We start from the raw sequence: 23,330 nt of genomic DNA, 5'->3' as shown, positions 1-23,330 counted from the left end.
TTGCTTTTTAATCCAAAAAATGAACAAAAGATTATTTTATAGATTCTAAAATTGGAACCAGTGTTTTATTTTTCTTTTTTATTAATATATTATTGAGTACTTTAAACTTTTGGAATGAAGATCCTTATATATTCTATGTGTACTATTATTGTGATAACTAGTTTAGGAGTAATGACAGTAGATGATATATCTTTTATTGAGTTAGTAATTATGATAGTGACAAAAAGTATCACAGCGAGCTATTATGATCTCTCTGTTTTTTGTTTTATATTTTGTTTTTGGTTTAAAAGGAAACCGAATAAGTGTTGTGTGTAGATTCGCAGTGCAATGTAAATGATACAAGATCAGTACTGAAACGTAAACAAATCGAACTGACACTTACTCCACTTTAGGGCATTACGTTTCTCTGTCACTTTGACCGTTGACCACCTCCCTTCTTATTCTTTTTCATGAACTTATGTATTTAATAGTACTATTGCTGATATATATATATATATATATATTTTCATCATGGAAGTTTTGATCTAATGGATAATATTCCAATTATTATGTAACCAGAACCGATATATTCCGTTGACCACCTCTGTCTCACTACATTTAACTTTAGGTTAAATATTCATTGGTATATGAAACTTTACCATGAAATAAAAACAATTAAATGTTATTTTATACTCCTACCAAGGAATGGAAGAGGATATTTTGCCCTACCGAACAAGACCATCTCTAATGTATTTGGTTATATATTTTTTAAATATAGAATCTGTCTAACCAAGATTTGTGGTTTGGTGGTTATTTATTTAAAGGTAAAAGTTTAATACAGTGAAGCTTCTAGGGTTTGAGTTCCAGCCATTAGAAAATTAAAATTTAGATATGTGGCAACACATGATTAGTCTAAATTATACTTTTATGAGGTCTAGATATCCTGTATAGTTCAAAAAAGGTAAAATTAATAATGAATTGAAAATGCTCTAATATAGTTTTTGTGGTAAAATACTAATATAGCTTTATCGGCTCGTAAAATTCAAAACATACGAATGATATAAACAATGGCGAGCGTGTACGTATTGTGAGGCTCAAGCTCAGCTAGATTCCTATAGACTAATCTTGTTTTCCTCATAAAGAGTTCTATTTTAAAATAGTATTTCCTTGATGTCGTGCTTTTTACACCGATATACATACGAGAGTGATTACTTTATTTTCTAAATGTTTTTTTTATTTCAATATGTTTTTTCAGAAAATATGGTTGAAATTCGTTTATGGCGAAATGGTTTCAAACCATTTTTTGGTAAGTTTATGAGCAAAGACATTCATCGGAATAATCGAATATTTGAAAAACACTGTAAAATAGTGTATTTATATGTCAAAAAAATCGTTCGAATAAAAAATGTTGATCTAAAATTATTAAATTGGAAAGTTTATAAAATTAACTATTTAACTATATTTAAAAATTAGTAAATATTTCACATAAAAATATGAAGTGAGAGTCTTCTTATTTATATGAAAAATTAATAAAAGGGTTATAAATGTAATGAATATGCTGTGGTATGATAGTGAAAAGATATACCTAATTAAATATATATATATTAAATCAAACCAAGTTTGATCTGAGATTCAGGTTTGGAATTGGGATTGAATTTAATATTTGGTCTAGTTTATTGACCAAATTAAAATCAGTGATCGAAAGAATCATTTATATCTTTTCATTAATAGCAAAGTAACATTTTTCTGACTTTCACATTTACGGGTCCAAATTAATCATGTTATCTTTCTTGTTATTGTTTTGGAAGAAGCTTATATAATTTAAGTCTCCATATTGTAAAGAAGATATGCAAAAAAAGATTCATACGAACATGAACTTCGAAACAACAAAAGATTTTCCCATTATGAATAAGATTTTTTTTGATATTGTAGGTGAGAGTACAACACAAAAATTAGATTCGACAAGTTATGTTCTTTGGTAATAGAAGACAGAAATATATGTTGTTGTATCATGGGATTTTGGAACGCCATGCAACCGTCATACTATAGAGAATTTACAGAATTAAGGAAGAGGAATACTTGGGTTCACCCCTATAGTGAACCTTTAGTTTCATCCAACCAATAAGATTTTGTTATTTCATATTCAGTATCTTTTAAAAAAAGAAACAAAATATTGTCAAGTTTTATTATGTTTTTAAAATAAAAATAAATAGAAAATAATAGTAGTCGTAATTTTTTTCTATATTTAAAATACCGTCATCAAAACACTAAACCCTAAACTCTAAACCCTAAATCATAAACCTTAAATCCATGGTAAACCCTTGGATAAATCTTAAATCTTTGAATTTTTTTCTAAAAATATTTTTAACTCAATCAGCAAAACACTAAACCCTAAACCCTAAATACTAAACCATAAACCCTTGGGTAAATCATAAACCCTTGGATAAATTCTAAACCGTAGGATTTCGAATTTATCCAAGCATTTTGGATTTACCAAGGGTTTAGGGTTTACCAAGGGGTTTAGGGTTTACCCAGGGGTTTAGGGTTTGTGGATTTAGGGTTTAGTATTTGACTGACGGTATTAAAAATATATTTTTCTAAAACGTATTTTGTTTGCAATTAATATTAATTTTATTAATTTTTATTTTTTAGTTTAAAAATATTAATATAATTTGACAATATTTTGTTTCCTTTTTTAAAAGATACTGAATATGAAATAACGAAATCCTATTGGTTGGGTGAACTTAAAGGTTCACTCTAGGGGTGAACCCAAGAATTTCTCATTAAGGAAAGAGTATCTCGCCTCTACAAATTTGTTATTTCCATATTATTGTATTGTATTCATATTATTTATCAATTTATTTATGTAAATGCTTTACAGTTATTTAGTTCTCCCTATTGTAAAATTTTCATTCCTACAATCTTAATCATGTAAACCGCATATATTTCTATCTTTCATCACCGAAGAATATAACATGTCGAATTTATTTCTGTAATGCACTCTCACCTGAGACATAAAAAAATACTAAAAATATTTAAATGGGAGCATATTTGATATTGTTCATTGTATGAATTTCATGAGATGAAGGGGAGGTGGCTTTCAAAATTTGTATTCTTGATATTGCAGATGTCTTTAGATGTCCACTTTAGGTTTTCAAATGCTTTTGTTTTCATATTTGCTTTCTTTTGTGTTAGTTTTATTTATTTTAGTCAAGTGATCATACAAACCAAAATTTAAAACTAATAAAATTTATTTACTAAGAGTGATATCAAAATACAAAAAAATTGTAAATAATAGTTTTATATAATTTAATTTTTATAAAAATATAAATAAAATGCAGAAGATGATGATTTAGAATATAACTAACAAGATTTTAGAAAACTATAAAAAATTATGTTCAATCTATTCATTTCATGATAATTATCATTTAATTGCTTCAAATAAAGGACTTCGTGTACCAAAAATTAGGAAAATAAATTGATATTAACTAACATTATATATGAAACAAATAAAATATTGTATAATAATAATCTCAAACAAGGCATATAAATAATAGTGTTTTAGAGTTATGTAATATATTATATCAACATTAAATATCAGTTATAATAATTTTTAACTAAGTTTTGATATATATAAAGTAGATTTCACATGGGTTTATATTTTTAACCGAGATGATTATTCTCTTTATGTTATGCTTCTATGTAAAACACTATCTCATATTATATTGTATAGAAAGTATTAGAGCATTTAAATAAACCAGAAATACATAGCAAAGTTATGGTAAAAGTTATGAATATTTTTTGTAAATGCATTTTATGAAAAAATATAGTTTATTTAAATAAATTTAAAAATGAAATGTATACAAACTGTAAAAGATTATATGTGTTAATGTTGTCGAATAAGGCATATGAGCAACAATAATATAAAGTTTAGTATATTATATTAAAAATGTAATTACTATAATTAATAGTTTTGTCTTATAAATCTAATATAGATATTTATGAAAATGTGAAAATATTAGCATATAAATATATAAATATGTAAAAATGAAAATCCACCCATGTGCACGAATCAAACTTTAGTGAATAAACTAAAATTTGATTATTTTGTTTTGTCGGTCTAAAGTATATTATTAACTACGGGATTAAGATGTGTAACACGATTACTCATGTCATGTGAGTGTGCCATAGTAGATCTAGTGTCCTATAATCAACTATTTAGTGTTTTTTTTCAATTCTTTTTCTTTCCACAATGTAAATTTTGTTTTCAAATGTGATGTTAATATGAAATTCAAATTTAAAATATAACAAGACAGAAAGTCCGAAACAAGTATTCTCCAACCGATTCTACTTAATTACCACAGTTCGTTTATTTTTTTCACCTTCATTTCTTATTGTTGTTTACTGTTTTCAACATCATCATATCAAATGTTTTCTTTGGTTGTTATAAATAAAAATGTACAGTCGATGATTTGGATGGTTGCTATTCTTGTTTCTCATGTGTTAAATATAAAGTAGAAACGTACACGTAAATGCAAACACAACATGTATTTTTATCGAATCATAACTTCTTTTTTTGGGTCAAATAATCGTAACTTTATAACATATTAACATGATTTTGTGATTGATTCATGACATGGTTCTTGCCTCTGGCTGTTAGTAAACGTGAGCTATATTGTCGAATTGTCGTTGATCCATGTATGAATTTCATAGAAATGATATTGGTTGGACTCTTGTTGAAAGATATTTGACCGCATTTAACTTTATTTTCTATAGTGAAATGAACATCTGGATCTGCTTTTGCCATACATATAATTAACATTGATGTGATTGTGATGTACATACTGGTCGCTGATTTGTTTCATTTTCTCAATTGAATAATACAGGTAGCCATTTTTTGGTCTACGAAAAGATCTGTACTAACCAAAAGAATGTTCAACAAATATATATACAAACGGCCATGCAATATTCATAAATGGGCTTGTTGAAATGGTGCATCAATTTGAATTTAGTGGTCGGTGTATGAAATAAGTCAAAAAAGCTACCTTTGTACATTTCATGGCACATACTTTTTGACAATTTTCATTTCACATTGCTATTACCAACTTAATCAATAAATGTGAATTTAGTTTAATTTTTTTATATCATTTGCAAATGTTCAAAACCACGAGTTTGACTTAAATTTAGAAATGGAGACACAAAACATATCTCCCAGTGGGTCCATATAGTAACTACCCAAAAGATTTTGCCAAGCTTAATTAAAATAGATATACTATTGTCTTGCATTGAGTTATTTTTGGAACCTAAAACGGAGAGAGAGAAGCAGAAAAAAGCTCCGACCTTTCTCTACAAAAGAAAAAAGCTCCGCCGCGATCTCCGTCACCGGCTGACGGGGTGGGCTACCGTAGCCACCGTCGGCCAGGTCTTCCGTTCGCCTTCTCTAGTTTTTTTTTAGCTTAGTAGTAATATCGGCTCGGGTTTTTCCGACTTTTGACTCCGGCGACTCGATTATCCTATGGTGGTCGTCCGGCTCTGCTTCTGGCGTCATCGCTTCTTCTCTGGTGCTGACGGCCGGCTCTCGATGGTTCCCTAGTATCCTCACAGACCCGCTTTCAGGTTGAGCTCTCTAATCTCTTCGATGAGTTTCTCCGGTGAAAGAGGTAGTGTTGATGAAGATGGATGCGGATTCGCCGCATGCCAAAGTTGTGGTCCGGTGAAGCGCCGTTTTGATAACGGTGGTCTTTAGCCGGATTGATTGCTGGGAGGATCCTATATCTTCAATATTTGTCATTGAAGGTGGGTTCTCGCCGGCGTGTTGACGGAGATGGGGTTCTCCAATTGGATCCAGTGGATGACGGGAACAGGTGACCGGAAGTCTTCACCGGCGTTTTCTCGGGTTTGAGGTGAAGTCGCAGACGCGTGTCTTGTTTGGCGGTGATGACGGACACGTGGGAGACTGAGCTTCGATCTCGGACACGTGTTGGAGGTGGCGCCGATTCGGTTTAGTTGGGCTTATCGGCCCATTTGTTTTTTTTTTCTTTGCCTGTTCGGCTTTGTGTATTTGGGCCTATGAACTTAGTCTATACCGGTTTGGGCTTGCTCAGTTTTGGACTTGCCTTTGTTTATTAAAATTTTCCAGATGGCAAAAAAAAAAGTTATTTTTGGAACCTAGATTAGCTTTCTTTAGTGGATATCTGTAAGAAACCTTTAGATGGACACATAACTTTATAAGGACGAAGAAGATATTTCAGTATGCTGTGATATGCATTTTATTTGCTTTCTCTGGGTCTCAAATGAAAATAAATTGAAAAATCAAACGGTTTTGTTTCAAACACTTTCTCTATATCTAACAGTCTGGAATCTTGTGTACTTTTTCTAAGAAGTGGAATAATAATAATTATTTCTTGAGTTTCTCATATAGTTCTTGATTGATAATGTAATAACAAAAATTTATAAACTAAATCTTTATTAAGAGCTTTTCTCCATATACTGTCATTTTTGTTTCCTCTGGTATTGATTCTAATACTTTTTCTTGGGTTCCCTCTTTGTGGCAAATTTCTAAATTCACCAACTAATAGTATTGTATTATTCTATATTTGATATCTTAAAAAAACAAAATTATAATAATTTGTCAAGTTATATTATGTTTTTTAGAAAAAAATAAAAATAAATAATAATCAGTAGTAGTTGGAAAAAAAATGTAAAATATTTTTAATACCATCAGAAAAATATTAAATTATAAACCCTGAATCCTAAACAATAAATCTTACCCTTGGATAAATTATAAACTCTATAGTTTAAGATTTATCTAAGGATTTAGTGTTGATGATTAAGGGTTTAACATTTTTTTTAAAAATTAGTGTTTAGTGTTTTTAAGATTTAGTGTTCAGTGTTTATAATCAATACAAAAAACTGTTGTTTAGCATCATTTATTTTGTATTTTTGCATTAGTTATAAATGATGTAAAATAATTTTGCATCACTTATATAAATGACTCTGAAAGTGGTGATGCAAATAATTCATATCAATTTTGTTAGTAACTGATGTAAAAATATTTAATATTTACATCAACAATTATAAGTGATGTTAATATATATCAATTACAATAATTGATATTAACATTTACATCATTAACAAAAAACGATATTAGTGTTAGTATCAGTCAAATAACTGACTTTAATAATTAATTTATACCACTTTTTATAACTGAATTAAAATCAGTATCAATTTTTTAAATTGATTTTAATAATTTTATCATTTACAGTTATTAACTAAATTATTATTACGTTGATTTTTGTTTTGTTAATATCTACACAAAATTAATTTTAAATTTATATCCGTAAATAAATAAATTAAAATAGTTATTTTTCTTTCCATTGATGTTACAGTTAAAAGATAAGAAATTTACAAAAACAAGAAAAAGAAAGAAAACAATAAAAAAATAGATAAACGTAATTAGCCGTAAGAGTTCTTCGATCAAGCCTCTTCTTCTTCTTCTTCCCATTCTCTATATCTTCTGCTCTTGGTGGTAGTGTTTTAAACAAATAATTGCTTCTACAAATAAAACCAGCATCATCATCATCATCACTCATATAAGAAAATACCGATTCATAGACCAAATCAATCTAATGAAAAATTTGCATCAGATTGTTACTATTGACTAACCTTAACCAATGGTGTGCACTAAGGTAAAATACAATAGCCTTCACGAATATTCCAAGAATATCATTTGAGATCTGCAGATTCACTCTTGCTTAAACTGTGTTAAAAATATTTGTCAAAGAATTGTGTGTGTGGAAGAGAAAGACTATGAAAAAAGATGTAAAGATTGTTGCTTTTATTCAGTTGATTTCTTATTAGAAAATGAACGTGAACTAGTGGATGAGATAAAATAGAAGATTTTACTATATTTTTGGTAACAAACATATATATTTTACAAAAAGAAAACATTATAACTTTAATGTTTTACAATCTTCTTTACAAAACAAATTAATGCAGTAAAATATAAAATAACTACTAACATTAATTAATTTAGTTTACAAAAAAAAACATTAATTAATTAGGTCGAAAATTTAGAATATTAGTTGTAAAAAATTAGGATAAAAATTCCTCTTAATTAATTATATATTTTAGTAAGTATAAAAATATTTATAAAATATAGATTTTCAGATTCTTTTTGTAGTGAGTATAAATGTCGTTATAATTTTAATATTCAAAATATCAATTTATCTACCTTACTTTTTAAATCAATTCAACATTATTTATCAAAGCACTAAAAATTGTGTATAAGAGTAAATATACAAAACATATTGATATTTAACTTGGAAAAAGAATATTTGTCAAAAAAAAATCTACCAACACTAATGAATTACAGTACGTACACATATTAGTATCTAGTGAAAGGTTAGTATCATTTATATCATTGATGTTAAATTTGCAACATTTATTAAAATGACTAGGTGATAATCCGCGCCCTGCGCGGGGTGAAATTATTTTAAAAGATGATATGATTTTATGGAAAGAAAGAATGAATTTTATAAAGTAAAATAAAAATCACACGAATATTTTTATTTATTTGTTAACTTGTGGTTTCGTTTAATTGTTTTTTCGATCATATAACATAAAATTGAATGAAAAAGTATAAACAAAAACTAATAAAAGAAATTATGATATGAAGATAATATAAGTCCAAACTTGTGTTCATTGAAAATTCTAAATATAAGTAAAAACGAAACACAGGAAATACAAAAATAAAACCATGAATTAAAAATATAAAAAATTATCAGGCTGATCAGTAAGTTCTAAAAAAGTCAGCAAGTTCTAAAAAAGTCGGTAAAAAAACAAAAAAAAAAACAAAAATAGTTAGTACATTTTACCAAAACAAAAATGAGGAGTACAAACTTAGGAATAATTAAACAGAACTTCGTTCTTAGGTTTTTCGAACAACAGCTCTATGTAACTCGGTGATCTCCATAATTTTTTTTTTAATTTTGCTTGGTATAGCAGTTTTGTTTGAGGCTGTTAGTGATGCTGTATAAATGAGTTTGGTTTGATATATATATAGTCATCAAACATAGGGAGATTAGGCGCAAAGATTTGAGTTTGAAACGATTGTTGTGTCGCCAATTCAATAATTTTAAATTTTCCAAAATTTACGCTTATAATATTTGGCAAAATTTTGGAAAGTATTATATTATTGTTCCAGAAATTAGGAAACAAAATTCACTACGGTATTTGACCATAGATCAAGTATATTGAATAACATATCAACAATAACTACTTCTGTGTCATCATTTATATTTATTCCTTACGTAAAAAATCTTGGAGTTTCCGTTTTGAAAGATCTACACAATCAGTCAAATATATATTGGAGCTCGTAATTCACATTTTTATATTATACTGTTGTTGCCAAATTCACGTTTTTATATTACGTAAAAAGTCAAACCATATACCAATTGAAATTGATTTATATTATAACTTGGTATATATTTTCAGTTGATATATGATTTGGCTTTGGTTTGATATTATAATATCATATTTATAATAAGTAATAACAATAAATCTAACTTTTTACCAAAAAACAATAAATCTAACACACATAATTTTATATATGGAAAAACAAAGTCAACACGTAAATGATGAATTTGGAAATGGTTTAATATAAACTACGTGGAAATGTTATATATGGGAAAACAAAGTCAACACGTAAATGATTGATTGAAAAATTAATCATCTTTAATGATTGTAACAATGATTCATGTGTTATAACAAAATTTGGACTGATTTGACAATGGCAAAAAGATGTAATTATTCTAGTATTGAAAAGGTTTTCTCAAGATAAGAATGAGAGTGAATGTGAAAATGCCACATAGGAAATGACATTGTGTAAATAACACATCAAGTTAAGGTTGTTTCCTTTTAGTGCTTCTAAAACAATACATAAGGGATAAGCAAATACTAATAAAAAATTATGATGTAAAAGAGAACAAAAACGTAGATATATAAGTCTAAATTTATTTTCATTTAAAATAATAGATATAAGATAAAACGAAACATATGAAATAAAGTAATAAATCCAAGCATAAAAAATATAAGAAAACATAATACTAAAGCACTACTTTATTTCATATGTTTAGTATGTTTCGTTTTATCTTATATTTATAACTAAACCAGTCTTGATAGCACCTCCCTCATGGACGTCTTTAATTCTGTTGCCGATTCGAAACCGTTTAGGACAACTTTCTAATGGCACTATTCAAGACTGGTTTATATCAAGGAGGATTTAAGAGCTAAGAGAATGTGGTGAGGTGATAGGTGGTGAGCACTGCTTGTTATATAGTAGAAGAATCTGATTAGGATTTAGGAATAATGAATAATCGAATTAATTACTTTCAAATCAGAAAATTAAATAAAGGACATAAATTGCGCCTCCATTCTGATCGAAAGTTTCCATAAATTATATTTTACTAATGTCATTCGATTGATCACTTTGAAAACAAATCAATCAGTCATAATTTAATTGATATATTTGCCATATTTAAGGTAATCCAAACCCGAAAAACCAAACCGAATCCGATCCGAAAAAGTAGCACTGAACCCGAACCAAAATTGATTAAATATCCGAACGGGTTCAAAATTTTGGTATTTAAAGAACCGAAACCGAATCCGATCCGAACCGAAATATTTTGGGTATCCGAAATAAATTTATATACTTAAATATATACATTATTTTTATATATAATGTATATTAAAATATTAAAAATATATAAGATACCTTTAAGTTTTCCAAAATACTCGAAAAATATATGCAAATAGTCAAAAGTAAATGTTTAAAATAGCTAAAGTATACTGAAAACACCAAAATAGTTAAATATCTATTGATTCTTTATCCAAATATTCAAAGAAAACCAATTTATATGTTAAATTAAGGTATTTTGACATATATGTTATGAAAATTTATATGTAATATATTATCTTTCTTATAGATTTTGAAAATTTAAAGTACATAATGAATTTTGAAAATTTAAAAACATTTTAAATGGGTTATCCGAACCCGAACCGAACCCGCAAAGATCCGAACCGAATCTGAACCGAAATTTAGAAATATCCGAATGGGGAACCCCAAAAACCCGAAACCCGAATGGACTGAACCGAAACCCGAATGGGTACCCGAACGCCCAGTCCTACTTAAATGTTTGATCATATCATAAAAATTAATTTCTAAACTAATGTATCAAATTTTCATTATTCTTATGTGTATGACATAGAGGTCCGTTGCAGATACAAACTTGTTTTGTAATATGAATGTTCGTTATAAGAAAATAATGTATATGTCATAATATGACCATTTATATGTATATATTTGTTTTGTAATATGATTCTCTTACTAAATAAACATTATATGTACGAAATAGAATGCATAATGGAAAAGTATACATACATTAGATGATTAAATTGCCAAGCTTTGATACACCATCATTTTCCATTTAGTATATCGTTTGAGTTTTTTTTTTGTTTTCCCAAGTATATCGTTTGAGTTTATAATGATCATGTTAACATAGTTTATAATTTAACTATGTTTTATATATTAGCCGATAGATCAATCGTGGACCATTTAGACACTCTTCGACTTTCGATTGGCATGAGCAGATTATCGTTTGATTATAATTCTATATGTCTTATTATCGTTTTCACTTATAACGGAGAAGAAGGTACGATGTACGAGATATACATGAGCTCATATTGTTTTTTTAGGATATCTATGAATAAATGATGCAAGACATATGGTATATATCAGTGTGATATGGTGAATGTCACTTTTTGTAATTCTTCTAGTTAATAAAGAGTTCTTTAATATATGATGTGAGAGGATTTGTGGAGCTGACACGTAGGAAATTGCACACCTGTAAATAATACATGAAGTAAAGGTTAGTTCTTTACAATGCTCCTAAAATAATATATAGAAGATGTGGATTACTAATCACGCATCAATATCATTCCGCAAAAAAGCAACAAAATAATACGCCTTCCTATAATTGAAATGAAGGAATCAAATTTTAACATAATTAAAAAAGTAAAATACATTGATCCTGAATTTATGTGTATTGCCGTAATTGATAAAGTTTCAATAAATTATGATCAACAAAAATACTCTGAAAATGGAAGATTGGTCCGATTTAATCGTAGAGTAATCAATTAAGGTTTTAATTACGATATATTTAGAATCATTTGAATAATCAATAATGGCATTTTTTAAGATATGATTATGGTTGTATCATAAAAATAAAAAAAAAATATAAAAATTACGATAAACATAAAATATACAAACAAATATATAAATATATGTTTTCACGAAACGATGGATAAAATATAAATAAAGTATAAAATATGACAACTACCACTATTATAAGTATGAACATTATATTAACAATAAATATATAAATATATATGTTCTTGGAACAAAAATATATATATGTTCTTTTGTTGGAACAAAAAAAAAAAAAATTTTAGTATGAGCAACGAACCAGAATATGCTTTTATGTTAGTATAACCATAATCTTATAAAATATATATTTTATGTTAGTATAATCATAATTTCTTAAAAGGGTCAAGACCAAATAACAAACGTTACAATATTATATATATACATCACGTAAAGCACATCATGTATAATATTGGATATTAATAACATTTATTCCCTACTCAATATAACATATGTCCATTAGAATGGCATGAGAAGTAAATACTCTAGGCAAAAATGGGCTTTTGAAAAAATGGTGTGAGGTTAAATGTGGAGATGCCACATAGGAAATTGCACACATGTAATAAACACATAAACAAAAGATTAATTTGATTAGTGGTCTCCTCAAATAATAGTAAGGGGATGTTACTTCTGTATCATTTCTGTAAGTGATGTTAATACAAATTAAAAAATGCATCAATCATTTAGTGGATGTAAACTTATTTTTTAAATCATTTTTCAAAAAACGATGTTAACTAATATAGATTTGCATCAAGTTCATTGAATCGATGCCAAAAAAAGTTAATAACCGCATCGTTTGTTATGACTGATGTTAAAACAAAAATTTTGTATCATTTGCTAATAAGTAATTCCAAATAATATCATTTATTTTTCTGATTCTATTTAAGTGATGTATTCTGATCTTTTTTTGTAGTGAATTTAGGGTTTATGATTTATCTAAAAGATCATGATTCACCGAATGGTTTATGATTTAGTGTTTAAAATATAGGGTTTAATGTTGCTATTTTTTTTTGGCAAATACTACTATTTTTAAAAAAAACATAATATAATTTGAACAATTCTTATAGTTTTGTTTTTTTTCTAAAAGATACCAAATATGAAATAATACAATGGTATTGGTTGGTGAACCTATAAACTTTTTATAAAGGATGAACCTAAGAAAAACTCTCGAAGAAACCTTAGGGTAAAAATAGCTATGAGTGAACATGTATTTTGTTGTTTTGTTTATAGCTCAGGATGAGAATGATCCGTGACTAGAAATGATTTTCCTCTTTCCATCACTATAAATATAAAAGAATTTAACTATAGGAAACCAAGCCTTATTATATTAGTGGAGAATGATTTTCTATTATAAATTTGACTGATGTAGTAATCAGTGTTCACCAAAATTAGTAGTTTTAAGATGACCTGCTTTTTCTTTCTTTTGTTATTATTTTAACAATTATATCAGGGAAAAATGCAAAAAGGTAATACAGCAAGGGTTAAATCCTAAACTATAACTTAGCAAAGATACAAAGATCCAAACTTCAGATGAAAAGGTTAAAACAACAAAAAAAAAAGATCTTTTAATCATCTTGAAGAAAACCGTTTCTCATTTTCGTCTTCTCTCTTTGGATCTTAAGGTAAGAAGACCCATACAACTACACAAGCTTCCTCATCTTCTGGTTTAGATACTCAGCCTAACGAGATTTAATGAACCAGAGGTGCAAATTCAACATATGGAAATAATCTTAGTTTTCTAAACAAGAAGGCCAAGTAATGTTTTTGTTACCTCTCCATAGGTCAATAGGGACTCTCAAGCCATCATGCGCAAGTTTTACTGAGATCCCTTCCTTAACAAAACCAAACATTTCAACAAATAAATAAGAATACACCTCTCTTTCCGTCTTCTGATATAATTTTCTACCTTTTATACCATTCATCAAGAAACTCATTGTCCTTGTGGTGATCAAACTCGTGAGTCATTCCGATTAAAAGAGCCCTTTTTGGACTCAGTCTTTTGATTGTCTCCAGAGTCTACAGAAAGCAAAAGTAAGCACACATCAACCATAAAAAGAAAAAAAAAAAACACATCTTCAAATTAAGCTAACCTGCGGGAAACATAAGTGGGTGTTGTGGGATCCTGTCTGTAGTCACGAATAAAATAAAGAATGTGAAGATCATCAGCATATAGCGGACAGAAAAGAATTCCAACTTCCATTGAATAAAGATGATCTGTGTTACCTTATATAGTGTATCCAAGATAAGAAGATCCAATTGTCCACCCCCAGATTTTGATATAACTGTATAATCCACCAAAGACAAACAGAGTCTGGGTTATTTTCTTTTGAGAATATCAATAACACACTAAGCACTTTGTTACACAGACTTACCATACTCAGTGCTTGGGGGAAAGCGTGATACATCAGATATATACGCTACTCTAGATTTTTCTCCAAAAAGGAAACCAAGACAGACATAGTCTTCTCCATGCATCACCTACGGCATAAACAAGATCTAAGTCTCCGGATAAATCAAGCAGGGAGACGTAAATCACTATTTCTACAGAGGGTTTGAGAAACTCACGGGAAGTGGCGTGAATGATAAGTCTGAAGCTACAAATGGCTTATCACAATCTTCTTCGATTATTCTCCAGTCCAGCTGTGTTACCCGCCTAACTTCTTGGCCTTCTTTAAGTTTCTTCTGAACCAGATACGGGAACTTCACAGCAAGGCTGTTTTTTTTTTAAAAAAAAAGAAGCATGTAACTACGGCTTCAAAGTCTAGAAAGATGAAAAAGAAAATAACAAAGATCATGAGGGATGTTATTACCTGTCCATAGCATATTGGCTTACAAAAATTGGAGTAGGATCTATATCGTTGGTAGGACTAAATGGTTGCACAGAACGTATATCATCCAAACCAAGTACTGCATCAGCATGTTCATGTGTCAAAATTATCTGCAAATCATGCAAAAAAAAAAAAAGGTCCTTACATGCACTTTAGAATTGCAACTCAAAGATTTAAAAATTTGCCTCATGTTAGCTTGCTTCCTTTTTTTTTTTTTTTTTTTTTTTTTTTTTAGCTTTCTTCATACATTATCTCAGGCATGCTAATACATCTTTCAGAAAAAAAAGGAGAAACACAATTATTCATACACGACTTACAGAATCAACTTGAGGAATGTTGTGAAGAGTGAACCAACGAAGTACTTGTTCTCTGAATGTCTTTCCAACGTCGATTTGAATGTATTTATGCTTGCCATCGCTTTGGCAATAATAATCAATTAGAAGTGAAGTGTTTCCCCTGCCCAAAAAAAACAAGATAATAACTCTTGCAATGAAAAAGACAATCCCAGCAATTGAAGCAAAATTCTGAGCTGGATTCACGGACATGCAAGAAGCAAAATAAAACCTAAGATTAGCTGCTCCACACTCGAATGTATGTATGTACCTGTAATTAGGGTTTCTCTCTGGAGGGATCGAAAAAGACTGGGAGCAGACGTAGCAGGGAGAATCTGATTTCTGGATCAAACACATTGCGTTAGGGACCGCGCTCGAACACCCCGTTCCCAGGAATATCAGAGCCGATCCGTCTCCACCGTTCGCAGTCGGAATCGAACCGTTCATCATCGGAGTATGTTTCCTGTGAGAGAATATGGAATGTTCCAGCGAAGGAAAGGACACGATATATTAAAGAGGTATACAGAAGAAGAAGAAGGGTGTCGTCGACTACGCGCAAAGGGGGTGAGAGGACATCAAATATATTTACTACAGTTCTAACGGTTACGTTTGTCACGTGTCGCAGTCTTGACGGCTCTGAATGTAACTCCCGCTGGTTGTGGCAATTGGGAGGATCGCTGATTCTTTTTTTTTTATAGCACTCTACTTTAATGTGAGTTTACAAAGCATGATACAATTCGTGAGTAATAAACATGAGGATCGCTGATTCTTCTTTTTCGTTCAACAACAAGGATGTTATATTTGTTTTCAAATATAACTTTAACGAACTTCTTGTTAGATACCTTTTCCATATGGCAATTTAATTATTTTTGACCAAAAAGAGAGCTCAGGATTATGGCAATTTCATCTCAAGATGCTAATACTTTTTTCATACAGATCTTAACAAAAAGTTTCTCATTTAAAAAGTTTTTTTTCTAAATAAAAATTTATTGTATGATTTGCAAACACATTCGGATTTTAAGGCTTTTTATTTCTGTTGTCTACCTAATAAATTGATACTTTTCGGAAAAAATTATAACTTATTTTTGACCGAAAAGAGAGCTCAGAGTATGGCGATTTCATCTGAAGATCAGATGTTTGCGATGGACCCAACAATCGCTGAACCAAGTTTTCTTCACAGCTCAGAATGCACCAGCCGGAAATCGAACCCGGGTCTGTACCGTGGCAGGGTACTATTCTACCACTAGACCACTGGTGCTACGTTGTTCAATTTGAACACATATCGTAATTAAACATTCTGTTTTTATTTTCCAAACTCCTCTCCGTGATCTCTCTCTCACCCCATTGAAGTTTCAAGTTCCAACTTTTCAAAATCGCATTTCTTTCCGTTACTTTGCTCTGTGAAGAACACTACGGATTTGAGTGAAAGCTATATTCGTGAAGAACACAACCCGTTTCCTTTTCTTTTTGTTCTAATTGATGTTGAATTCAAGGCTTACTCGCCTTCTTCGTCGACCCTTAATCCGATTCTCACCTTCTCCAATCTCTAACGCATCTATCTCCACTTCTCCTTCCTCGGGATTCTCTCATCGCGAAGATGACCACCTTCCAGAAGAATTCACGCAATTGGGTTCCGGAAAGTCACCTCCTTTCAACGTCAGTGACACCGAATCCGGAGAAATTCGAAACCCTAGCTTCGACGAGATAGATGAATTAACAGAAGAAGAAGACGACAATGAAGAAAGTCTCGACGACGACGACGATGATGATTTATCCGTTCTGGAATCTTTCGGGAATATCCCCCAATCGAGACGAGACGTCAACAGTAGATTCGACGCCGCCGAGGAAGAAGAAGACGAATCTCGCCATCCTTTGGTCAGAGAGACAAACCGACTGATCGGTCTCAGATCATCCTGGAACCCCAAGCACGAAGGCGAGATGAGGAATCTCCTGAGGAGCCTCAAACCTTCCCAAGTCTGCGCAGTTCTACGCTCGCAAGACGACGAGCGCGTCGCTCTCAAGTTCTTCTACTGGGCGGATCGTCAGTGGCGGTACCGCCACCACCCCGTCGTGTATTACTCCCTGCTCGAGGTTCTCAGCAGGACCAAGCTATGTCAGGGCGCGAGGAGAGTTCTTGTCCTGATGAAACGCAGAGGTGTGCGTCGAACACCTAAAGCGTTTTCGCTTGTGATGGTGTCGTATAGCAGAGCGGGTCGGGTGAGAGAGGCATTGAAGGTGTTGACTCTTATGCAGAGAGCTGGTGTTGAGCCTGACTTGTTGGTTTGCAACACTGCTGTTGATGTTTTTGTTAGGGGGGATAGGTTGGAGAAGGCTTTACGGTTTGTGGAACGTATGCAGGTTATTGGGATAGCGCCGGATGTGGTGAGTTATAACTGTTTGATCAGAGGGTATTGTGACTTGCGTCGAGTCGAGGAAGCTGTTGAGATGCTTGAGGGAATGCCTTGTGTGCCGGATAAAGTTAGTTACTATACCGTAATGGGTTTTTTTTGCAAAGAGAAGCGGATTGTTGAAGTGAGAGAGTTGATGGAGAAGATGGGGAAAGAGCATGGTTTGGTGGTGGATCAAGTCACTTACAATAATCTTATTCACATGCTCACAAAGCATGGTCATGCGGATGAGGCTCTTTTGTTTCTAAAAGAGGCTGAGGGAAAAGGGTTTCGGATTGATAAAGTGTGTTATAGTGCTATAGTTCATGGATTGTGCAAAGAAGGAAGGATGTCTGAGGCAAAAGATCTCATTAATGAAATGCTGTCAAAGGGACACTGCCCTCCTGATGTAGTAACTTATACCACAGTTGTTGATGGCTTCTGTCGTTTGGGTGAGGTGGACAAAGCCGAGAAGCTGCTTCAGGTTATGCACACACATGGATACAAACCAAATACTGTGTCGTACACGGCTCTGTTAAATGGGATGTGCAGAGCGGGGAAATCGTCTGAGGCGAGAGAAATGATGAACATGAGTGAAGAGCAGTGGTGGAGTCCGAATGCTATTACGTATAGTGTACTTATGCATGGGTTTCGTAGGGAAGGGAAATTGAATGAGGCATGTGATGTTGTTAGAGAGATGGTGCTAAAAGGTTTTTTCCCAGGCCCAGTTGAGATTAACTTACTGCTCCAGAGTCTTTGCCGGGATGGGAGAACACACGAGGCCAGAAAATTCATGGAGGAGTGTCTGAACAAAGGGTGTGCTATTAATGTCGTGAATTTCACTACGGTGATTCATGGTTTTTGTCAGAACGATGAGGTAGACGCTGCTCTCTCACTGCTTGATGACATGTACCTGATCAACAAACACGCAGATGTCTTCACGTATACCACTTTAGTCGATGCATTGGGGAAAAAAGGTAGAATAGATGAAGCAACGGAACTTATGAAGAAGATGCTTCATAAAGGCATAGATCCTACCCCTGTCACATACAGGACTGTCATCCATCGATACTGCCTTTTGGGAAAGGTTGATGATCTCGTGGCTATACTGGAGAAGATGCTGCAGCGGCAGAAATGCAGGACAGTCTATAATCAAGTCATTGAGAAGCTTTGTGGTTTGGGAAAGCTCGAGGAGGCAGACAAATTTTTGGGTAAAGTTCTGAGGACAGCTTCGACATCTGATGCTAAGACATGTTATGTACTTATGGAAGGGTATCTTAAGAAAGGTGTACCTCTATCAGCATATAAAGTGGCTTGTCGGATGTTTAACCGTGATCTGATACCTGATGTTAAGATGTGTGAGAAGCTTAGCAAGAGACTTGTTCTGGAAGGAAAAGTTGAGGAGGCAGATCAGCTAATGTTACGTTTGGTTGAGCGTGGTCGTATTTCACCCCTGCCCTCCTCAAAACAGTCTATGGTATCATAAACATCTTTTTGGATTTACTTTCATTATCATAAGTTCATAACAAACCACAAACTTCTTGGTAGAGTGTTTGAGAGGTATCAAAGGAAGAGAGATTGATGGAATAGTAATTAGAACACTATAATGTGAGATACGCACAAGTAAATGCAAAGAAACATCTGTGGCCTAAATCATACTGCTCTCTGATTTGGATTTTACTTAAATGCAAAGAAACATCTGTGGCCTAAATCATACTGCTCTCTATTTATTGATCACTTTGATGATTCTGAGTAGTGAGTTCATTACAGACTGTAACACCAAGAGTTTCTGTACATTTACGATGCTCACTTTCTCTGAAGGCTATAACATCAATTATTGAGAAGAAAAAGTAAAATCTTTTGCAAAAGACAGGACTCAGTGGTTAGAAATATAATAGATGAAAAGTTGAGGCTTATTCTTGATGGTGTATATCTTTTGCACATCGCTGTATCATTAATGATATGCATTATTTTTTTTTTGTATTTGGATACAGTGAAGTTGTTAAGAAAAGGATATAGTAAAGTTGTTTGGTTGCTTGTTTCACTAGAGCTCTGTTATTGTATATTTGTATTATTCTTTTTTGTTTAGTTTGCTTTGGTGTGAAACCTGGTGATGTTGAAGGTACTTATCAGACATCATTTTCGTGATAATGCCCGTCTCTAGGCTGATTCTGATAGTAAGCCGAAGTAGAGACTGTTGCTGAAAAAGCAAAGTTGAAGAGATGGCACCTTTTTGAATGAGTGTTTTTGTTTTAGATTGTTATGAACAAAAGGTCATGTCTGCTCTGCTTGTCCAATTAACGTCTTAAGCTATTCCCATTTCGTTGTGTTGCTGTTTGTTTTTTTCCATGTGAAGGCAGAGAGAACCTTTACGCAAACTCTTTTAACTCTGCATTCTCTGTTACCAAACATAATCCCATACACATTCATGCCCAAAAGGAAAGTTTTTACTTTCAAGAATCTCTGGTGAAAAATGTGTTTGGAAAATAGTGTTTTTGGTGATGTGATTTGCTGTTTTGTTGGTAGTGCTTAAATGGGTATGTCCCGGACCTCCCGCTTTATGACAACGATCATAACTGTTGTTGTCTTTACGTGGAAGACTTCTTTAGTAGATTCTACCTTGGTTGTAAACAATTCTTTACACAGCATTTGGAGGGAACGATATTCTCGTCGTCATGGTGACCAACCACAGCACGAGAACAATCTAATCAAGTTTCCGCATCAGATTATTAACAGTGCAAGGACTTGGCCGGAGGTACCTTGAAGAGGCTCTAGTTGGATGGTTTGGGACGCGGGACCAAACATGAAGCTTAACAGATTCTATAGATTATTAGGTTCTTTCATTTGATTATAGAAATCAAAACCAGAAGCATCTGATGTAACAATTTTTTTTTTGTTTAAATAAATTTTACATTCATTTGAAAAAGAGAAAAGAGACTACTTGTGGTGCCGACTCAGCAAGAACTATTTTTTTTTAACCTTATCATAGTATATCATTTCAAACAAGGAAATAGAACAAGATACATTGTTCAAATACGTAAAGAAAGATTCAAAATCTTCCAAGACATAACTCCACATCCGGAGAGACAAAGCTCTAACATTCGGAAACTAAACATATAGATTTTGAGAACAACATAACTAACATGGAAATGAATCTCAAAACCGTTAGAGATCTTTGATAATGATTAATTTTTCAACCCTAATATCAAAGTAGTATAAAATATGTCAATTCAATCCTGTTTTTTAAGCAGTGAGAATGAATTTCAAGTGATTAATCTAAATGCAATCAGTGTAGTAATATAAGAAACAAACAAATAAGAACAAAACAAGGTAAATAACTAAAACTTTCAATAAATTACAGAAATATGATTCATGGGTCATATTTAATCTATGATAGCAATTTATCAGTGAAAACGTTTCTTTTAGTCTAAATCACAACTAGATCTTGACCCGCGCTTTGGAAGCGCGGAATATTTTATGATGAAAAATTTCACTAATAACTTAATAAATATTTTGGTAATTTTTAAAAGTGTGTATTTAAAATATTTTTGCATTTAAATCAGCGTTTTTAAATTCAACCCGATTGTGATTATACCGGTTAATTCGGAGATCTGACAATTCAATTTAGGTTTTTAAAATATTCATATTAAAAAAATTACTAAAACCCGAGATTAACCGATTGAACTGTTGGATGACCGATATGTAATCTAATTTGATTTAAATTGTAATAATTTCATAATTTGTAATCTTATACTCCAAATTTTAAAGTTTATTATTTTACAATTTATGAAATTATGACGTTTCTACAAAATTTTAAAAAGAAAATGATAGATATAACATAACTAAGATTAATTATTGTATTGTTTGGAAACATTGATAGTAGTATAAAAAATATATTGTTTGGAAGCATTGATAGTAGTATAAAGAAATAAATATATTGTTTGGAAACGTAGATAGTAGTATAAAGAAAGAAACATTAATGATTTAATGTAAGTTTAACTATAAAGTATATAAAGTATAAAGGTGTATTTAATTTAAAAACTTACAAAATAAATGTTAGGTCCAATAGAATGTTTCTGTTTTAATAAGATAGATGATAGATAAGTTCTTTCCTTTTTTTTTATCAACCGATAAACATAAATTTGCATTGATCAAATACATTTAAATCAAGTTTAACAACTATCTACCAATCCTAACATTAACTGATCAAGCTAGAGAAAAATAGACCAGTTTTTGCTAGAAACTGAGTCATTGAAAAATAAACCATCCAACCATCCAACTATAGAAACATTCTGTCTTTTCTGTTCTTTTTCTTTTTATTGCTAGAAAGTCAAAAACTTAGTCATTGAAAAATAAACCATCCAACCATCCAAAACTATAGCAACATTCTGTCTTTTCTGTTCTTTTTCTTTTTATTGGTAGAAAGTCAAAAATTTTGACAAACAATATGGCCTAACTAATTAGTTGTGGATCCGTTAGAGATAGAACTTTTCGTTCTCTTTACATTACTATTCAATGTACATTGTTTGTTCTGTGGTTAATTAGCTTACAGTTACAACTTTACAGCAAAAAATAGTTTGAGAAACTAGACGGCTTTGATTGAACCATGATCCAGTAAGTTCTTTGTCATTTTATGGATTGAGAAATACCCTCAAAGAGTTAAGCTTTGGCAAATGGGTTAAGTGTAAAGGACTTTATGGCTTAAGAATAGGAAGTTAAAATCTTTAGCCTTAGAAGCCAAAAATCTTTAGTTTATTCATAAACAACCTTGTGGTATCCTTCTTTACTTCCCTAGATCATGCAGCCACATTATTTGAGTCACCCGCTGCTAATCCATGCCATTAGATATTGATGGATTATGTTCCTTTAGCACTCTTCTTAAACATGAACATTTTTATAATATTTCCTTCTTTTCTTCCATACGTTGCAAAAGCTGTGTTTTATATTTCATCTTATGGTTCTTCAGTGGCATTACTGAAGTCACTCTGTAATAAAAACACCAAAAACCATTTAGGTCGTTATATCCTTTAGCAACTAAAATATCTTCCTTATTATTTTTGTTTCTCACCATCTCTGCAAATGCAGATACTGCAGGTGTTTTTTGTGAGATTTAGGTTAAGTTTAAATGTATACTGTTTTTGTCGGCTTATATGGTTACAATCACTTACCTCGTTGGCTTATTACTTTGTCATGGGATGTACTACGCGTCTTCAAGAGAAAATACTTTGGTTATGGCCATACATTCTTTGTGCTTGACCTAGACTGTGCCTTGAGGATTTTGTGTTTGGTATTATTCAAACGCACTTATGCTTTTGTTTGCTGATTTTTTTTTATATTTATATTTATACAATCGCTTATCTCGAGGCTTATTACTTTGCGTTAGTAGTTGAACATATTACGCTGTAATTTGTAAAGGTAAGGCACATTGGTTATGGCCATCAATTCTTTGTGCTTGTCGTAGAATTTTTCATTTTAACTTGACGAGTATCTGGATCGAATCCCAACTAATCTTCTAAGTGCAATAATGTCGACGGTCAGTCTG

The 23,330-nt window shown here is 31.4% G+C and overlaps 2 protein-coding genes and 2 non-coding genes across 4 annotated transcripts; 1 reads left to right on the top strand and 3 right to left on the bottom strand.

Moving 5' to 3' along the window:
• Positions 1 to 13,642: 13,642 nt before the first annotated feature.
• Positions 13,643 to 16,074, bottom strand: LOC108858476 (putative hydrolase C777.06c). Its single transcript, XM_056989689.1, has 10 exons — positions 15,673 to 16,074; positions 15,387 to 15,525; positions 15,052 to 15,179; positions 14,807 to 14,954; positions 14,614 to 14,719; positions 14,465 to 14,523; positions 14,332 to 14,367; positions 14,148 to 14,257; positions 14,013 to 14,073; positions 13,643 to 13,920 (listed from the first exon to the last, which is right to left on the bottom strand). Exons 1-9 carry the CDS (start codon positions 15,849 to 15,851, stop codon positions 14,058 to 14,060), a joined length of 921 nt encoding a protein of 306 aa, XP_056845669.1. The 5' UTR covers positions 15,852 to 16,074; the 3' UTR covers positions 13,643 to 13,920; positions 14,013 to 14,057.
• A 425-nt stretch (positions 16,075 to 16,499) lies between these two features.
• On the bottom strand, positions 16,500 to 16,584 carry LOC130497895 (small nucleolar RNA snoR114). The gene has a single exon (XR_008936931.1). It is a non-coding gene; the product is annotated as a small nucleolar RNA snoR114 (small nucleolar RNA).
• A 4-nt stretch (positions 16,585 to 16,588) lies between these two features.
• TRNAG-GCC (transfer RNA glycine (anticodon GCC)) lies at positions 16,589 to 16,659 on the bottom strand. Its single transcript has one exon. It is a non-coding gene; the product is annotated as a tRNA-Gly (tRNA).
• Positions 16,660 to 16,805: 146 nt separating this feature from the next.
• On the top strand, positions 16,806 to 19,832 carry LOC108826033 (pentatricopeptide repeat-containing protein At1g09900). The gene has a single exon (XM_018599441.2). It carries the CDS (start codon positions 16,881 to 16,883, stop codon positions 19,272 to 19,274), a length of 2,394 nt encoding a protein of 797 aa, XP_018454943.2. The 5' UTR covers positions 16,806 to 16,880; the 3' UTR covers positions 19,275 to 19,832.
• Positions 19,833 to 23,330: the final 3,498 nt, after the last annotated feature.

Source organism: Raphanus sativus, chromosome 1 (genome assembly GCF_000801105.2).
Source record: "Raphanus sativus cultivar WK10039 chromosome 1, ASM80110v3, whole genome shotgun sequence".
In the NCBI taxonomy this organism is placed as follows: domain Eukaryota; kingdom Viridiplantae; phylum Streptophyta; class Magnoliopsida; order Brassicales; family Brassicaceae; genus Raphanus; species Raphanus sativus.
The sequence above is the reverse complement of the archived record's forward strand: the minus strand, read 5'-3'. Positions and strand labels throughout refer to the sequence as shown.